Source organism: Salvia hispanica, chromosome 5 (assembly GCF_023119035.1).
Source record: "Salvia hispanica cultivar TCC Black 2014 chromosome 5, UniMelb_Shisp_WGS_1.0, whole genome shotgun sequence".
Classification (NCBI taxonomy): domain Eukaryota; kingdom Viridiplantae; phylum Streptophyta; class Magnoliopsida; order Lamiales; family Lamiaceae; genus Salvia; species Salvia hispanica.
In genome coordinates this window covers 9497438-9515517 of record NC_062969.1, presented here as the reverse complement: position 1 = coordinate 9515517, position 18080 = coordinate 9497438, and the positions used below count along the sequence as shown (strand labels likewise).

Genomic DNA, 18080 nt, shown 5'->3' with positions numbered 1-18080 from the left:
CAATTATTATTGATAAGAAGAAAAGATCAAAAAAAAGGACAAGGAGTGAAGAAGTTATTATATACTACTCCAATAATTGTTTAGCACATGAACATTTCAAGTAGCGATGTACATGGATTTAGTAAATCGAACCCCACTGAGTCAAATGTTTTTTAATGATAGACAGGGTAATAAAATCTACTATACATATGGCGATTTATCCTTTAAATGTTTCGAAAATATATTTCTCCATTAGACATAGTATATTCTTTTTGTGATGATAGTCTGCAGCACCATTGTATAGTAGTACTCTACTCCCTACACCACTTTATTAGATATCTTCTCAATAGTCCATTATTTATACATCAATAACAAATAATGCATATAACTCATCAAAACATTGCCATTTATCTAATGTAAATGTAAATTATAGTCGCATCTAAAACTCACTTATGATGAGCCCAAATTAGTTGGGTCCTGTTTTAGCAAGTCAATTTTAAGTTACCCCATACCTACTTATTCTCAACGATGTAAACCTATTAGATGATGAATTATAGATCATACTTGTGTGTTTTATTTGAATTGGTGAGATTGATGTCACAGCAAATCCACAACGATGACCAATTCCATATTTTTTTCGTTACATTATCCATGAATTCCAAATCATTTTTTAAAAAAAGTTTAACTTTGAAATTGGTCCATATAAATGGTGTGCATCTTTTAAGTCTGAAAAATGCAAAATATCATTAGGTCATTTTTTTCCTTTTTTTTACAAAATATCACGGACTACTCTCATAGTCTCATTCAAAATGGTGTTCAATTCTCGGACCACTCTCATAGTCTCATTCAAAATGGATGATTCACGATATTTTTTTAAATAATAAATTTAAATTAAATAATGTGGTCTGGATTTTTCCTTATGATTTATACAGTAAACTATATTACTGCAGCAATATAATTACCTTGAAAATATTTGAATTTATTACCATATAAATTATACGATTTGTAACTAGCACCAAAATTAAAAATTGATTTTTTTGTCATTTTAGATTTTCTTTTCTAGCTATTCGTGGTCATTACCCAATTTAAATACATTGCATTGCTTGTAATGGTGATTGTCGTTTAGATTTGTCACGTGCTCTCGTCACTTTAAATCAGAGAGTAAGTTTGCAACATGTATGACGATGCTTCAATCTTGGCATGTACATCGACTATATCCTCTCAGCTTTTAAATTACCAGTTCTAGAGATCATTTATTTGTGAGTTGACGATGCTCAGTTCTCATCGTCCACGATATTATGCTTTGTGATCTTCGGATTTCGTTTGAGGAGTTTGTATTATTTGGCATATGGGCGTCGTTTGAATTTGTTGTGTGCGCGTGCCTGACATTGTTGTATGAAGTGGTTGTTAATATTTGTGTTGTTGTATTGATTTTGAAATTATTTATACTATTAGTATTCTCGAGTTGATGTATGTTGCTCGCCAATTATTAAATTGTTATTTGTCATTCATAATTTTTTTTCACAAGTATTATTCCATATATTATTATTATTATTATTATTATTATTATTATTATTATTATTATTATTATTATTATTATTTATAAGCCTATTTTAATATTAAATTACTTTTAGATGTATATAAAATTATCACCTAGATTTAGGTGTGGCCTATTGATACAAATAACAATAACCACTTTAGTATGAGTCTTGAGTTTGAAAGCTCATCAACATAGAACACTTTAAAAAATAAAGTATTTTACTCTCTCCGATCCGCTCGCTGCCATTGTAGGCTGGCGATCGGTGAGCGATCGGCCAGCGCTTTTTTTTTAATTAAAATTTTGAAACACTATATATACGCGATTTTCACGTCATTTTCATTCACACCACTTGTTTTAACGAGTTTTCTCTCTCTCTTAATTTTTGTACAAGAGCAACAACGCGGAATGGATAACAACAACGAGTCTACTCCAACGACGAGCGCGACTCAAACCCCCACGGTACCTGCGGGAGCGGGATGGGGGCCGATGGACGACGGGTACTACAACATATACCCTTGGCAGCAGATGATGCCGCAGGGCGGCGGACAGGGGGTACCAGGTTGACCTGGTATGCAGATGATGCCCGGTTGGGGAGCCGGGATGCAGATGATGCCGGGGTGGCAGGCGGGGGTGCAGCCCGTGATGCAGGGGATGCCAGGGGGGGACAATATCTATCGCCCACTCTTGATTTTTTGATTGCGTCTTCCCACATATCGACCCCAGTGGAGACTCAATTAACTGGAGATGAGACTTTCTGCTTAGAGGAGTTGTTGGAACAAGTCGATCGATACGATGCCACTCCCAGGGATACAGTGGGAGTCGGTCAGGGGCGGGGGCAGGGTCGGGGCCCACCGAAGAAGAAGAAGAAGGGCAAAAAGGTGGTAGGCGAGTCGTCGCAGCCGGCTGATGACGACGGTGTACGGAGGAAGTGAACGGATGATGAGAACGTCGCACTGTCAAAGGCTTGGATCTCTGTTTGCGATGATCCCCTCGTTTCGAACAATCAGAGGATCGTCAACATGTGGGCTAAAATTGCAACAGCCTACAAGAGGGATTGCCCGCATGGAAAGGCATACACCGGGGAGGAGTGTCGGAAGGGGTGGGAGCGAATCAGGGTTGAGGTCTCCCGATTTGCGGGCTTGTACACCAATGCCCTCCGCATGTAGACCAGTGGCTAGACTGACGAGGATTGCAGGAGGATAGCAGAGAAAGCCTTCCCCGTGCAAGGGCTGTATAAGGAATTCACCTACTGGAACTGCTATCACTACAAAAAACTGTCGGTTTAGTAGCGAAAAATTTTGTTGCTAATTATCATAATTCCGTTGGTAAAATTGGTTAGCAACGGATTAACAACAGATCTGTTCCGCTGCTAAATACTTCGCTGCTAAATTTTAGCAATGACTAAATTGTGTTACTAATATTTTAGTAACGAATTAGCAACATAACGAATCCGTTGATAAATGTCGGCATCAAAAGGGGATCGAAAAATTTAGCAACAAATTTAGTATGTTGCAAATTGTTAGCAACGAATTAGCAATGCACCAAATCCGCTCCTAAATTGTTGGCATCAAAAAGGGATCGAAAACGTTAGCAACAAAAATAGTCCGTTACAAATTGTTAGCAACAGATTAGCAGCACACTTAATCCGTCCTAAATTGTCGGCACTAATTAGGCATGAAAAACTTTAGTAACATACGTTTGTTGCTATTATTTATTAGCAACGAAGTAGCAACAAACTCAAATCGCCTCTGATGTAGTATTCTTTAAAAAATCACAGATTGACATTCCGTTAATAAATTAAATACATATCTTTTTTTAATTGTTTGTTTGCTTATCCAATTACAACAAATTGGTCCCAACAAACCAACAAATTATCAAATAAATAACATCAATTTGTAGACAAAAATAATATAGTAGTAATTGATAAACTAATAATGTATTCTTAAAAAAAAACATGATGGCTAAACTTCTTAACAGATTAAGAAAAAAACGGCTGTCAATCTCCTAATTCTACAAAATCATGTACTGGTCGATCCTCTCTTTTATAGTCTTCACTTCTTGTGTTGTGCCCATGAACGAGTCATACATAGTCACCGATAGGAACACCTTTTTCCACCGCCTATTTATCAAAAAATATAATAAGACTAACATTACTACAAATAATAAATCTACTATAAGAATTTTTATATACACCACACTTACCAACTTCGTAGCTTTTGCTGTGACAGATGATGAACCTCCATAATTCTTGTTGACATCCTCAAGTGCAGCATACTTATCTTGAACAAATATAGTAGAAAATGCTAAGTCTCGTCAACTTCACTAATATAAGTTGAACAAATATAGTACTCCAACTTATTAATGTTAATATGGACCCAGACTTAAAATCACAAACTAGGATTGAGGCATGTTACTACTGATCCCCAAACTTAAATTAAAAAGTGTAAATTTCTTCTTAATCAACAAAAGGACAAAAGCAATCTAAATTCACAACCACATGGGTATGATATTCATATAAAGCAATCAAAATTCACAAGAACATTTATATATATATATAATATAATGCTTTAGCAAAATTAGAAGCAACATTAGGGAGAGATAGAACCGTGAGAGGAAGGTTTAGAAGGTCGGCGAAAACCAGTGAGGGAGGCGGCAGAAGCTGCGGCAGCGGAGAGGAAGGAAACCAACTACAATGAATAGGGAGAAGAAAAACAACGGCACATTAGGGTTCCAAATATCTACTAATACTCCGTTTTATCATTATTTTAGTGGGCCATAGAATTGGGTCACCTAGCTAATTAGGTTGCACGGTTATCTTTACTTCCTTTTCTTTTTTTCATCTTTATTTTTGTTTTATATTTATATTTATTTACTAGATTAAACAAGATAGATAAAAGTACACTAATAATTAGCAAATAATTAAAATTAGAAAAATAGAATACAACAATGCTAAGTTGTATTCAGATGTGCTGTTTTTGAACAAACTATGTAGTTTTAGGATACTTTTTCTTTCGTCTACTTTTTTATATGTTATTAGTTTAATTGTGTGATTATTTTAAAATACAATAAGAGTCTATTACTACATAATTAAAAAGTTATTTGTAAACTCATTTTGTTACAAGTTCATGGACAGAAAACTAAAAATCAAATAATGGAATACAAAGTTTATAAATAATAGTTAACTCAAATAAAAAATAAAAACTAAAAAATAATGATAACTTAATTTTAGTTATAAACATCAATAATTTTGGATTAAGATTTAGCAAAGAAATTATATTATAAAAAAAAGTTGAGATTTACAATTTTCATAAATATTAATAAAAGATATAGTATTTGGTCATTATGAATAAGATAATATATAGACCAAACTATCTTACTAGTTTTATTCAAGAAGTTTCAGTAAATATAAAGAATAAGAATGAAGAACTCATAGTTAAATAAAATAGTTCCTTATTCCTAAAAATAAAAATACTTTCTTTTTTGGTCTGTGTTTTAATAGAAAATTTCCATTTTAGAAAATGGACCCGACAGTCCACTAACAATAATTTCACTACTTTTTTCTCCTCATTTCTCTTACTTTATCCATTTTTTCTATTCATCTTTCTTACTTTATTAATTTTGCATTAAAACTCCTGTTATTTCCAAAGTTTCTATTTTTTTAAAAACGGAGATAATACTCCCTCCGTCCACGATTAGGAGTCCCGGTCACTTTTGCGCACCCATTTTATAAAAATAAAAAAAAAATAGTTAAAGTGGAGAAATGGTAAAGTAAGAGAGAGAATAATGCTGACAAGAGTCTTCTCAACATTATTCTCTTTTTTACTTTACCATTTCTCCACTTTAACTATTTTTTATCATTTTTACAAAATAGGTGCGCAAAAGTGACCAGGACTCCTAATCGCAGACGGAGGGAGTAATAGATTTCATAATATAAATTTCGTTAGCGACGATAGCAATGTCATGAGATTTATTATTATTATTTTATAATTTATAATAAAATAAATGCAGATAATAATTTAACTTAGAGTAATTATTAATTAATATTTTACAACTTTTTGTTAAAATAATTATTAATATCCGTCCCAGAAAGATTGTCCCATTTCCTTTTTCACACTCGTTTTACAAAAATAATAATAAATAGTTAAAGTAGAGAGTGAGTAAAGTAAAAGAAAGAATAATGTAGAGAATAGTCTTACCTACGTTATTCTTTCTCTTATTTTACTCTCTTTCAACTTTATCTATTTATTATTATTTTTGCAAAACGAGTGCAAAAAATGAACTGAGACAATCTTTCTGGGACGGAGGGAGTATTAATATCTGGCTCCAAAATTGTGTTTAGATTATATGTGTCTATTTATTTCTTCATTGAAGAGAAAAATATTACAAACGAAATTTCTTCGCTACTAATTCCCACGGACCAATCTCTACTAGTGCTTTATTTTTTTACCAGCGGCATTTGTCCGTTGATAATCACTAGCGGACCACTTCACGTTGCTAATCCATTGGTAATTTATTGCCAGCGAAATTTGTCAGCTAATAACTACTCACGAGCCATATTCTGTTGCTAATTTGTTGGTAATTTATTACTAGCAGCATTTTTTTCATTGCTAAATAGTCGCAAATCGTTCATCGTTGCTAATCTCTTGATAATTTAGTACCAACGACATTTGTCTGTTGCTACTTACTAGTTAATATTATTCCGTTGTAATTTCGTTGGTAATTTTTTACCAATGACATTTGTTTGTTGCTATTTACTAGTGAATATCAATCCGCTGCAATATTGTTGGTAATTTATTACCAACAACATTTGTTCGTTGTTACCTACCAGTGACCATCAATCCGTTGCTATATACGCTGCTAATTATGACGCATGATGGATGCATCAAAATCCATCATAAATTTGCCACTAATTCCGCTTGTAAAATTACCAGTGAACATTCCGTTGCCAATCCGCTACTAACAGCAACATACATTATCTGCTACTAATTTTCGCTGGTAAACCGTCAGTTTTTTGTAGTGTATCTGGTGCTGATGGATTCCGAGAAGTTCCGGGCGGGTGTCAATGCTGCCTGGCTGAAGAAGCAGCGGCTGAACTATGCCGGTGATTACAGCGGCAGCAGCGGCGGTTCCCACGACCTCCCCGAGGATGTCCAGGAGTTCCCGTCCCCTCCATCCTTCGCTCGCCGCACTCGCCCGATTGGTCTGAGGAGGGCGCAACAGGCAGCTAGGGGAGGTCCAGTCGGCATCCCCCCTGCTGGCAAGTCGACAGCCGAGCTCGCCTTCTCCGCGCGTCAACAAACGCGTAAACAGATGCATAAGATCTTAGCTGAATGGAGGGAGTCAACTAACCCTGTGGAGAAGATGTTTCTTCACTCAATGCTTGAGAGTATGCGGGTCGATTTGGATACCGCCGCGGCACAGGTTGGGGGGATCAGACGCGGGCTCAGATGCCGGGGTCCGGGGTGACGGCGAGGACGGCGGCGACGGCGACGAGGAGTAGAGTGGGGCGGGGGCTCGTGTGTGGAAGCTCGATTTTTTTTTATTATGTAATTTTTTTTATTTTTAGTTAATGTACTTTTTTTTATTTAAATAAAATGAACGAATTTTCCCGTATATGTGTGGTAAATTTAATTCCATATTTTGTGTTTAATTCCATAAATTTAGTTGTTTTTTTAATAGTACTGATGATGTGGCTGGTCTATGGCTGACCTATTGCCACTATAGATGCTCTAAAAAAGGAAATGACTCTATTACTATGGAACATACCAAAATAGTAAAATAACCGTATTACTATGAAATCCTAAACTCTGTTACTATAAAACGGAGTCTAATATGTTTTACCTTGCAAAATGCTGTAATGGTCTCATTTAATTGATAGTAGCTACTAGTATTATATACATAGAGCATGCGATTCTTGAAAAACATTAGCAAGCCAACATCACATGTGACTTTATTTTATTTGATTTTGAAAAATGATGCACCTGGTTACAATATTCATATGGAGTAAAATAAATAATTGAAAGAGGACGAAACAATTATTTTTATTTTCTGTTGGGGCAGAAACAGTGTTGCTCACCAATAAAGGTTCCCAATAAAAGTCGATGAAGAAAACAGAAGGGAAAATCACCAAAAAAAATATCTCACCAAAACTAAAAGGAAGAATTAAATATGCCAACACAGCTTGAGCTCCTGATTATTTTTTTGGCAAATTACCATTAATAGATGCTCCATACAAATCCGTCACCGGCAACCGAAGGAATCTGTCCGCGCGTGCACTCAACTAACCGGTAAGCGCGTGCGGCGTGGCTAATTGGCCGGTGGGTTTTTTGTTACTCCAATACATTAAATTGAGCACTGACAATTTTTACTCTGTCCTATGCAGCTATTGCCACTGTTATTCCCGCTCATTTTTTCATTCGATGAATTCAAATATTAAAAATATTCCGGCGTTCAGCGCCGGTCACAATCCCGCCGATTGCCGGTTTCCCCTAATTTGAACGTTGCGTTGTACAGTGCGCTGGCCGTGTAGTACAGTAAATATATTTCCTTTTTAGGCAGAATTTCCAACCTGGAGCCTCGCACACCATAAAATAATGGAATTCATTTAAATTTTAAAAATTGTAAGAATACATAAAATTAAAAAACCCTCGAGTCGTTTTCACTTCTCACCAGTCCACCTCCCCCCTCTTCTCGCGCTCTCCATCTCTCCCCTCTCTCTACAAGCTCTCTTCTCTCTCTCTCTACTAGTCGTCTTTGTCTTTAAGGAGAAGAAAAGAAGCTATCTCGCTGCTTACCTTTCCCCACGCACCCATACGTGTGTGTGTGTGAATAATTACATATCCATTTATATATCTCGGCTCAAGCTTCATTGACACACAGCATTTTCCGCTGAGAGAAAGCGACAACAAATCCGGAAAAGAGAATCGAACAATGTCGTTCGCTTTGCGAGCTCGCACCACGTGATTTCTGACACATTCTTCTTCTTCCTCATCATCCTTTTTCCCCCAATTTTTTAATCTGTAGGTATGCATACGCATACGCAATGCTGGAACTAAAGCAACTGATCGAACGGAGTGGTGCGATTTCTTTTCGTTGCTTTTCCCCCTTTTGTGTGGAGTGATGGCGAGCTCATCTTCTCGAGGAAGGAACAGTTCACCGTTTCAGTATCAGAAACCGACGAGTCCGTACTCGTCGACGTCGTCTACATCGTCGCTGATGAACAGTCGGTTAATGACGCGGTCGTGCTCTTCTTCGGTGACGTCGTTTCACGGGGATGGTTACGGAGCTAGATCCGCGATGCCGGGACAGAGTAGAGGGGATTATCCGCTGGACCAGACGCCGGTGAGTTACCCATCGGTGGATGACCAGCTGATTAGCGAACCAGATAATTCTACTTCGAGATCGGGGGATAGCATTTCGGTGACGATTAGATTTCGGCCTTTGAGGTGCATTTGAACTTCATGATAGATCTGACTTTGACTGATTCTCGATGTTTCATATTAGGGGATTTTTAAAGCTAGGGCAGAATATAAGAGTATCGAATTTTGAATTTATTTTGCATTTTCGATTTGGTGACAGTGATCGGGAATATCAGAGAGGGGATGAGATTGCTTGGTATACAGATGACGATAACATTGTGCGAAATGAGTATAATCCGATGACTGCCTATGCATTTGGTATTATTCTTTCCATCTTTTGCATATTCTATCTTACTTTGAGTATAATCAGAATTCTATATTGGATGAACTGGAATTCGTGTTCAACACCTAGCTATTGAAAGATTGAATAATGTGATAGCATTGGTTGTATGCTATCTAGTTTCTAAATTAGTTGGATTACCATTGATATCTAATTTCTTCAATTATGCTGTTTTTTAACTATCTTTGACAGACAGAGTATTTGGGCCTGATACGATCACTGAAGAAGTATATGAAGTAGCTGCTCGACCTGTAGTTAAGTCTGCAATGGAGGGCATAAATGGTATGCTAAACATGGTTCTCAACGCAATGGCTGCTTATTTTGATTATAATTAAACCCAAGTTGGGGACTGTTGAATTTCATATTAGTACCTGTTGAAACTGGCTCAAGCTCTGATTCTCTTATTTTAACGATCATTCAAATTTCAGTTACGACTGATTCACTGCTTGTACTCATAGGGTGTGCAAACTGATACTTGTTGAGTGGTTGTGCAGGGACTGTATTTGCTTATGGTGTTACTAGCAGTGGAAAGACACATACTATGCATGTAAGTTAAATCCTTCATTATGATGCATCCTTATTGATGTTTTGTCTACTACTCGTGATAGAGAGATGCTATAAATCACTAATAAAGTTGGGAGTTGCGAGAAAACTGAATGCATGGAATGTCGTTAAACTGTAAGAGAATGGTTAATGTTATTATCCTAGTTAACACGTGTTTCATTAATTATCTTGAACAAATAATATCATGACCAATGCTTGGTGCATAAAATGTTTAACATCCTATTTTGTCACGAATCATCAACATGGGCTTGTTATTTCAGTGTATTAAATGGTACAAATTCTTAATACTTGTATATGGTGTACATTCCTTAAGCAGTAATAATATCTAAACCTAGCAACTCAAATTATGTCGCAATATACATTTAGTGTTGAAGATGAGATGTTTATGTACCATCTGGTTCCTTGCTTAATACATATCCTGAGCTCCCAAGTGAGTTTAGAGGTTTTGTTTCAGAGCGAAACTGACTTAGCTGATCTCACTGTTGTATCCATATCTTATCAGGGGGATCATGATTCTCCTGGCATAATACCATTGGCTATAAAGGACGTCTTTAGCATGATCCAAGATGTAAGTTTGCTTGTCCTCTTCTACATGTTTCGAATAGCTTCATTTATTGCATATTTAATACAGACCGAATTTATTTTTGTCTATGAGCAATCTTGTTATGGATACATGGATGACTAATTTTAATGTCTTATCAGACTCCAGGTCGCGAATTCTTACTTCGGGTGTCATATCTCGAAATCTATAATGAGGTCAGTTCTAGATTATGTATTCTACATTTGATAATGCACCATGGATGTGGGGCAGAAGACTCATTTTTGCTCTACACATCTTAGTTTATCTAATTGTTATTCACGTTTGATGAGCACATCCCTTATTAAGTTATTGAAAAGAGTCACTGCCTTTAAAATTTCTAGCATGGCGCCTATGTTTTACTGAATTTATATGCTACCAATTTCTAGTTCAAAGAATCTAGCCCAACTGGCTCATTTGGATTATCTTATGTTCCAATTTTTGTGACCCGTGTCTTTTGATATCTATGCTACCAGGTGATTAATGACTTGCTGGATCCAACTGGTCAAAATTTGCGTGTCAGAGAGGATGCACAGGTTTTTTACTCTATAATTGTCCTTTCTTCCTGTCATATTTGCTTTTACGCTATAAGCTGCATGTTGGCAATATGGGAGCGGAGTTGATTGTTTATCCTCAGCTAGATGTTAGCGCAAATTCAGATGATTGTCCTTGTTGAGCATTTGCAACTGATATTATTTAGAATAAGCTGAACTGGATTCAAAAAATTAGAACTTGATCAATTGAACCAATTTTATCACCCTGCTGAAACTGCTGTGACACACCTTTCTGTTGGACCAGCACTCCTTTGTACTTCACATGGACTGCTGATTTGTTTTCTTTTGCTGAATATGTGCAGGGGACTTATGTTGAGGGCATTAAAGAGGAAGTTGTTTTGTCTCCTGGACATGCTCTTTCATTTATTGCTGCTGGAGAAGGTATCTGCCACAGTGTTTCTGTTAGGAAAATACATCTTCCTACTGGTTTCCATATTAACTCTTCAATGAAACCAACCCTCACTTTTACTGAGGAAAAGCTTCAACCAACCCCCTTTCTTCCTCCCTCTTTATGCTATCCCATTTTTCAAATCGACACTAATTATGTATTGGTGTTCTAAATTGAGCATTTCTTTTTCTGTCGAAAAACTTTGGTATATCTCAAGCATTTATCATTTGTTTGAAATAGATATGGCCCGAAGTAAAAGAACCAGTAGAAGGATTCAACAATAGTCACTTTTACTTTCAGCCAAAATTTGCTGGGCACCAAAACTATTTATTTACTCAATTTTACGGCAGTAGGTTTTGTACTTGCTAAACACTTTCAACATTTGAAGTAGAAATGCACGAACTCAGACTAAAATTGACAGAGTAGGAACACATGAACTTGGACTAAAATTGACAGAGTATCCACTAAAACAATTCAATGAGGAGATTGTCCAAAATTGATAGAGTAGCCACTAAAATGGAATTTTCTCTATGTATGCTACGAGCTCTAACACATTGATGATTGATATTATTTATTGTCTCTCATATTGGCAATACATAAAGGATTGCAAATTGCAATAAGAGTAAACGGCTCATTCGTAGAGTTAATTTTGTCTTTATAACTTAAAACTAATGTAAAATATCCCTACACTTCTAACATTGTAGTAACGACGAAACACATAAATATGTCCAGTTTAACTTATTTTCTACTAAAATATATGGTACAATAGTTTGATATTTATTGTTATGTCATGGCAGAACATCGTCATGTTGGATCAAATAATTTCAACCTATTCAGCAGCCGTAGTCATACGATATTTACGTTGGTATGCCTTTTCTACTTTCCCTTAATTGCCCTCATTGTCATTTATAGTAGTTATTGCAATAAAATGGTGCCTCTTCTCTACTATTCTCGTGAAGGCATCTTTCGCGGTGATCCCTTTGGTACTTCAATTTTCTTTTGACAATACTCTTTTACCCCTTTCCAATTGTGTCCTGTTTTGTATTTGTGTCTACATTCTGCAACTTTTCCTTAATATTTCATTTCATCCCATTTTCGTCGTTCTTATGTCTTCAGTACATTTAATTTCAATCTCCTACATTTGAAAATGGTCCTTTTATACTACAGATGATCGAAAGTAGTGCACATGGAGATGACTATGATGGAGTTATATTCTCACAATTGGTATGAATGTTTACCTTATCAATGAATATGAAAAATAAGACTGTTGTTAATCATAGTGAATTAGATTAAATCATGAAAAAGTTTTCATGCTTTGTTTGGTCTTATTTCTTTAGAACCTAATCGATTTAGCTGGATCTGAGAGCTCAAAAACAGAAACAACTGGTCTACGGAGAAAAGAAGGATCTTACATAAATAAAAGTCTTCTAACACTTGGATCTGTGAGTACTTGTCTTTATTGGTTATCATATAAATTATTTTTCATCTATTTTTGTCTGTTTTGATTTGGTTATCCTTTCTGATGCGAAGGTGATTGGGAAACTTAGTGAAGGGAAAGCGGCACATGTTCCCTACCGAGATTCAAAGCTTACACGACTTTTGCAGTCTTCGCTAAGTGGGCATGGACATGTTTCGGTGAGCTCATATTAAATGCTAATGATTTTTTACTTTATTGATAAAGCATCTCATGAGAGGCTGTCTAGAACGCTCAACCTTCAACTTATTTGACATTAATTGGTTCTTTGTCTTGTTGGATATCTTTACATTATAAGCTTTAATGCTCTATGAATATAGATCTTCCAAATTCTTTCAACATTTACTTTATTACTTTTTGTGTGTGCATTCCATTCTAATTTTACTGTATTCGACTGCCTCTGACCTCTAGTTCTAACTTTTTGAAGCTTATATGCACAATTACTCCTGCATCAAGTAATTTGGAGGAAACACATAACACACTAAAATTTGCAAGCAGGGCAAAGCGTGTTGAAATATATGCCTCACGTAATAAGGTTAGATCAACTGTGTATTATTGTCAAATTCTTCTTTTTATTGTAAAAAGTGGATCCCGACCCAGAATTGGCAATTTGTTTTAATATATCAGATAATTGATGAGAAATCGCTGATCAAGAAGTATCAACGAGAAATATCATGTCTCAAAGAGGAACTCGATCAACTCAGAAGTGGAGTGATCGTTGGCGTCCCCCATGAAGAAATTTTGGTCCTAAAACAGCAGGTACGGTATCTATACATGTAATCTAGGATATTGGAAGATTTTTGAGCAGTGTGGGTTGTGGATAAAATAAATTGCTAAAAGCATGTTCCTATTCTACTGTTGCACATCAAGAAAAATCACTTAGCTTATTGATCTCTCTGTTGTGTGCTACACAGTTGGAAGAAGGACAAGTCAAAATGCAATCGAGATTGGAGGAGGAAGAAGAAGCTAAGTCAGCTCTAATGAGCAGAATTCAAAGGTTAACAAAGTTAATACTTGTTTCCTCAAAAAATTCAATGCCTGGACAATTGGGTGAGACACCTTCTCACCAAAGGAGTCTTTCCGCTTCTGAGGATGATGTAAGTAGCGTGGAATATTTTCTTCTGTTTATTATAATTTATTGAAGTCAACTTAAGTTGCGTCAAATTATGAAATTCTAGTATCAAGACTTGTTATGACTATTGCTAGATCTTCCAAGTGGGTCACGGTCAGCCAACTTTCATATGTTCTATAGGCCTCGAAGGAAAATTAGTTTGCCTTGTTTTCATTTACCATTCTTGTTCTCTTGTCTAACAGAAGTTGGATGTTCTGCATGATGGTTCTGTTAAACTTGATGGCGAGAATCAAAAAGATTCTTCTTCTGCTTTAATAATTTCATCAGAGGCTTATCATTTAAAACATAGAAGATCATTCAGCAAGTGGAATGATGATATTTCACAAGCTGGCAGTACTTTAACTGAAACAACTCGAGCGGGTGAACTTATTAGTGGTTCTTCCTGTGCGTCAAAACTGCCTATAGTATGTTCTAACTCCTCTCCTAACACACTGTGTCTGCATTAAATTTTTTGAAGTGTAACTAATAGATGTCTAGGTTTTGCCAATACTATTATCTGTAGAGGAAAACATGTAGCAATCACGTCATTTGGTATTGAAAATCTGTCCTCTATTTTTCTTCATTCCTCCAAACTATAACTCCTTTGAAAATCTTAGTCATGATACTAAGTCCGTTTTTTCTACATATAACCATTTGTTAGTTTCGGCAGTAACTTCTTGTTTGAGTTTTAGATCCCTAGTGAAGGAGCATCAGTTTGTTTAAATACATCTAAACGGCTCTCTTCTTTTAATTTGTTACCAATTGTAGGATGAGGTGACTATGTCAGATCATATGGACCTTCTGGTGGAGCAAGTGAAGATGCTTGCAGGAGAGATTGCTTTTAGCACTAGCACCCTAAAGCGTCTAGTAGAGCAGTCTGCAAACGACCCTGAAAGCTCAAGATCGCAGGTAATATTAATTTCATTTCCAAGATTATGGGTAATGACATTGTTTTTTTTTTTATTGTGAATTTCTATATGTATGCTTGGGTAATTTGTGAAGTAATTTTAGGACTGCTAAAATTGTCATCCTAACCACAGATTGAGAACTTGGAGCGTGAAATTCAAGAGAAGCGGAAGCAGATGAGAGTTTTGGAACAACGAATAGTTGACAGTGGTGAAGCTTCAGTTGCTAGTGCATCAATGGTTGAAATGCAACAGGTTTCTCTATTTATGTTAAGTTAAATGTTTCATGCCGTGCTTATTTGATAGTACTAGCTTGGTATTAATTGTTTGGCCTGTTTTTCTCAACAGACCATTACGAAGCTCATGGCACAGTGCAGTGAGACGGGTTTTGAGCTTGAGGTTTTTCTCCTTCTACTCGTGTTGCTATATTGCATTTATTTGTGTCACAAATAGTTGCTATCACTTGCCATTTTCTGTCATGCCTTTTCAAATGATAAATGAAAAATTGTTGGGTTCTTAGTCTTCCTTGGTCTTGCAATACAGATTAAATCTGCAGACAACCGTGTACTTCAAGAACAGCTTCAGAATAAGGTAATCTTATCATTGCCGTGATTAATTTTGCAATTTATTACTCCCTCCGTCCCAGAGAAGATGTCACACTTGGGAAATGGCACAGGATTTTAGGAGATGTTATTTTGTGTATTAAGTGGTGAGAGAAAATATAATTTTATAATTGATGTGAGAAGGAACTTTTTCCAAAAGAGGAAATGTGACATCTTTTGTGGGACAAACTAAAAAGGAAAGTGTGACATCTTTTTTGGGACGGAGGGAGTACTTATTATCTCCATCACTTGCCAAATTTTTAGAAAAAGAAGGTACTCTTATTTGTTGTCGTAGTTCTGCCCACTTAAGGTAATTATTCTACTTTTACTATCAGTCTGCAGAAATCAAGGAATTGGAAGAGAAGATTCTCCAGCTGGAGCAGCAATTAGCTTCTGTTTCGAGTGACAATAAGTCGTCTACTTCTGGGAATTGTGTCCCTGATGAATATACTGAAGAGTTGAAGAAAAAAGTTCAGTTGCAGGTAATTTTTTTCTATACCCTTGATAAATTCATGGACTTATTTTAAGGGTTTTGATTTTCGACATTTGACTCAAACTGAAGCTGGTCCATCAGGAAATGGAGACTGAAAAGCTGAAATTACAACATGTTCAAATTCTAGAGGAGAATAGCGGATTGCACATACAAAATCAGAAACTAGCTGAGGAAGCTTCTTACGCTAAGGAACTAGCATCAGCTGCTGCAGTAGAGCTAAAGAACTTAGCTGGTGAAGTCACCAAGCTGTCGCTACAGAATTCAAAACTAGAGAAGGAAATGCAGGTGGCTCGTGAGTTGAGCACTAGAAGTTCTGGCAGTTATGGTGGTAACCGCAAGCACAATGATGTTCAAAGAACTAATCGTAGAGGTCGCGTTTCTGGCAGAGCAAATGAAGTTTCTGGAATGGTTAATGATGATTTTGACATGTGGAATCTTGACCCAGAGGATATAAAAATGGAGTTAGAAGCCCGAAAGCAACGCGAGGCCATCCTTGAGGCTGCCTTGGCTGAGAAGGAAATTTTGGAAGACGAGTACAGGAAAAAGGTTGAGGAGGCAAAGAAGAGGGAAGCTGCTCTAGAAAATGATCTGGCAAACATGTGGGTACTGGTTGCTCGTCTAAAGAAAGAGGTTGCTTCTGCGCAAGAAACAAAGGTTATTGGTACTCAGAATGAAGATGCAGGCCAATTAGGTGATGCAAAAAGTGACAGTGATCACAAAGATCCACCCCTTCAGAATCGCCAAGCTCAAGAAAACTCAATGACAAGTTCAGTCGTTGCCAAAGAAGAGCCACTAGTGGTCCGCCTGAAGGTGAATTATTGCTTCTTCACTCTTTAAACATGCACGTTGTTTTAAGGCTGCTAAATTATAATTCTTCTATATTGTTATTTTCTGTAAAAAAACTTGCAAAATCTAGAAATATGCATGTCTGCATGAGTTCTGCTAAATATTCTGTTATAAAAGGTCAAAATCACTTGATCTTATCATTTTCTTTGAATCTGTGAAGGCTCGAATGCAAGAGATGAAGGAGAAAGAGCTTCGACACAGTGGGAATGGAGATGCAAATTCTCATGTGTGTAAAGTTTGTTTTGAATCTCCTACAGCTACCATGCTTCTACCATGTCGTCATTTTTGCTGTGAGTTATTTCCTGATTGAAATCCTGTTACAAGCTTGATTTGCTCAACCGTGAACCATTTATAATATTTTTACTATTATTGCAGTATGCAAGTCATGTTCCCTTGCTTGCTCAGAATGTCCTATTTGCCGAACAAGCATCAGTGATCGGATTTTTGCCTTTACTTGATAAACTAAGTTAACCATCCTTCGGAGATAAGGTGAGGCAAAAACCATCCTTTTCACGTCACATTAATTTCAACAACTATCTCATATTTACTTACTAAATCTATCTTACCATGACTATAAGATTGATTTTATTGGTCATGCAGGGATCACAGTTCTCTCCAATGTTCACCTGCAAAACGCAGGTTCTATTCTTTCATTGATCGACCTGTATGTAATTGAACTCAACTAAAATTATCGCTCTCCGTTTCTTCCTCTGTACAAAGGGACTGTGCTTCCCGAGCCCCCTTGAGGCGAAAACTACTGAGTAAGCTCATGGTAGATAAGTTCCATGGACAATCTCCGCCCGTGGAAGAAACAAACTTGGTCATTTAATGGAACTCGTTATTTATGCTGAACATTCTTAATTTTATTTTGCGCTCCCTTTGTATAAATAGAAGTAGCTGAATCTCCAAGTAGCTGCTAAATCATGTGATGTGAGGGAAGAAAAAAAAGGAATGAAACTGTCAATAATGACAAGCAATTTCAACTTCAATTTTTAATGTCCATATTCCCTCTTCACGGATTTGTTATGAATGGTATTAAATCCAAAATTATTGTTCCAGATTAAAGAATTGCATGTGATGATGTTTAAGCCTTGTTGTGAAGCCATTATAAGCTGCTTTGGGAGCCACTGTTATTGCTACTTCCTTTTATTTGCAGGTTTCTACTTTTCCATCTATGATACATGTGCATTGCTGTTGCAACCATTGTTATATAGTACTCCCTCCGTCTCAGAGAAGTTGACACACTTTCCTTTTTAGTTTGACCACAAAAGATGTCACATTTCCCTTTTTAGAAAAATTTCTCTCTCACATGAATGTAAAAATTATATTTTCTCTCTCTATTTAACACA

General features: G+C 36.3%; 1 protein-coding gene across 3 annotated transcripts; it reads left to right on the top strand.

The window, feature by feature from the left end:
* Positions 1-8182: 8182 nt before the first annotated feature.
* Positions 8183-17819, top strand: LOC125188744 (kinesin-like protein KIN-7D, mitochondrial). Of its 3 annotated transcripts, none has more exons than XM_048085773.1 (25): positions 8183-8964; positions 9098-9195; positions 9410-9499; positions 9712-9764; positions 10284-10349; positions 10484-10537; positions 10835-10894; positions 11215-11293; positions 12098-12165; positions 12468-12524; positions 12638-12742; positions 12831-12935; positions 13202-13309; positions 13402-13533; positions 13689-13871; positions 14089-14310; positions 14654-14794; positions 14926-15045; positions 15139-15189; positions 15334-15381; positions 15728-15874; positions 15955-16695; positions 16892-17021; positions 17107-17220; positions 17332-17819. In XM_048085773.1, the coding sequence occupies exons 1-24, from the start codon at positions 8639-8641 to the stop codon at positions 17187-17189; spliced, it is 3267 nt and encodes a 1088-aa protein (XP_047941730.1). In that variant the 5' UTR covers positions 8183-8638; the 3' UTR covers positions 17190-17220; positions 17332-17819. The 3 variants fall into 3 exon arrangements, with proteins under 3 accessions (XP_047941730.1, XP_047941731.1, XP_047941732.1); XM_048085774.1 differs by having other exon boundaries at positions 8184-8964; positions 15967-16695; XM_048085775.1 differs by lacking the exon at positions 14089-14310 and having other exon boundaries at positions 8184-8964.
* Positions 17820-18080: the final 261 nt, after the last annotated feature.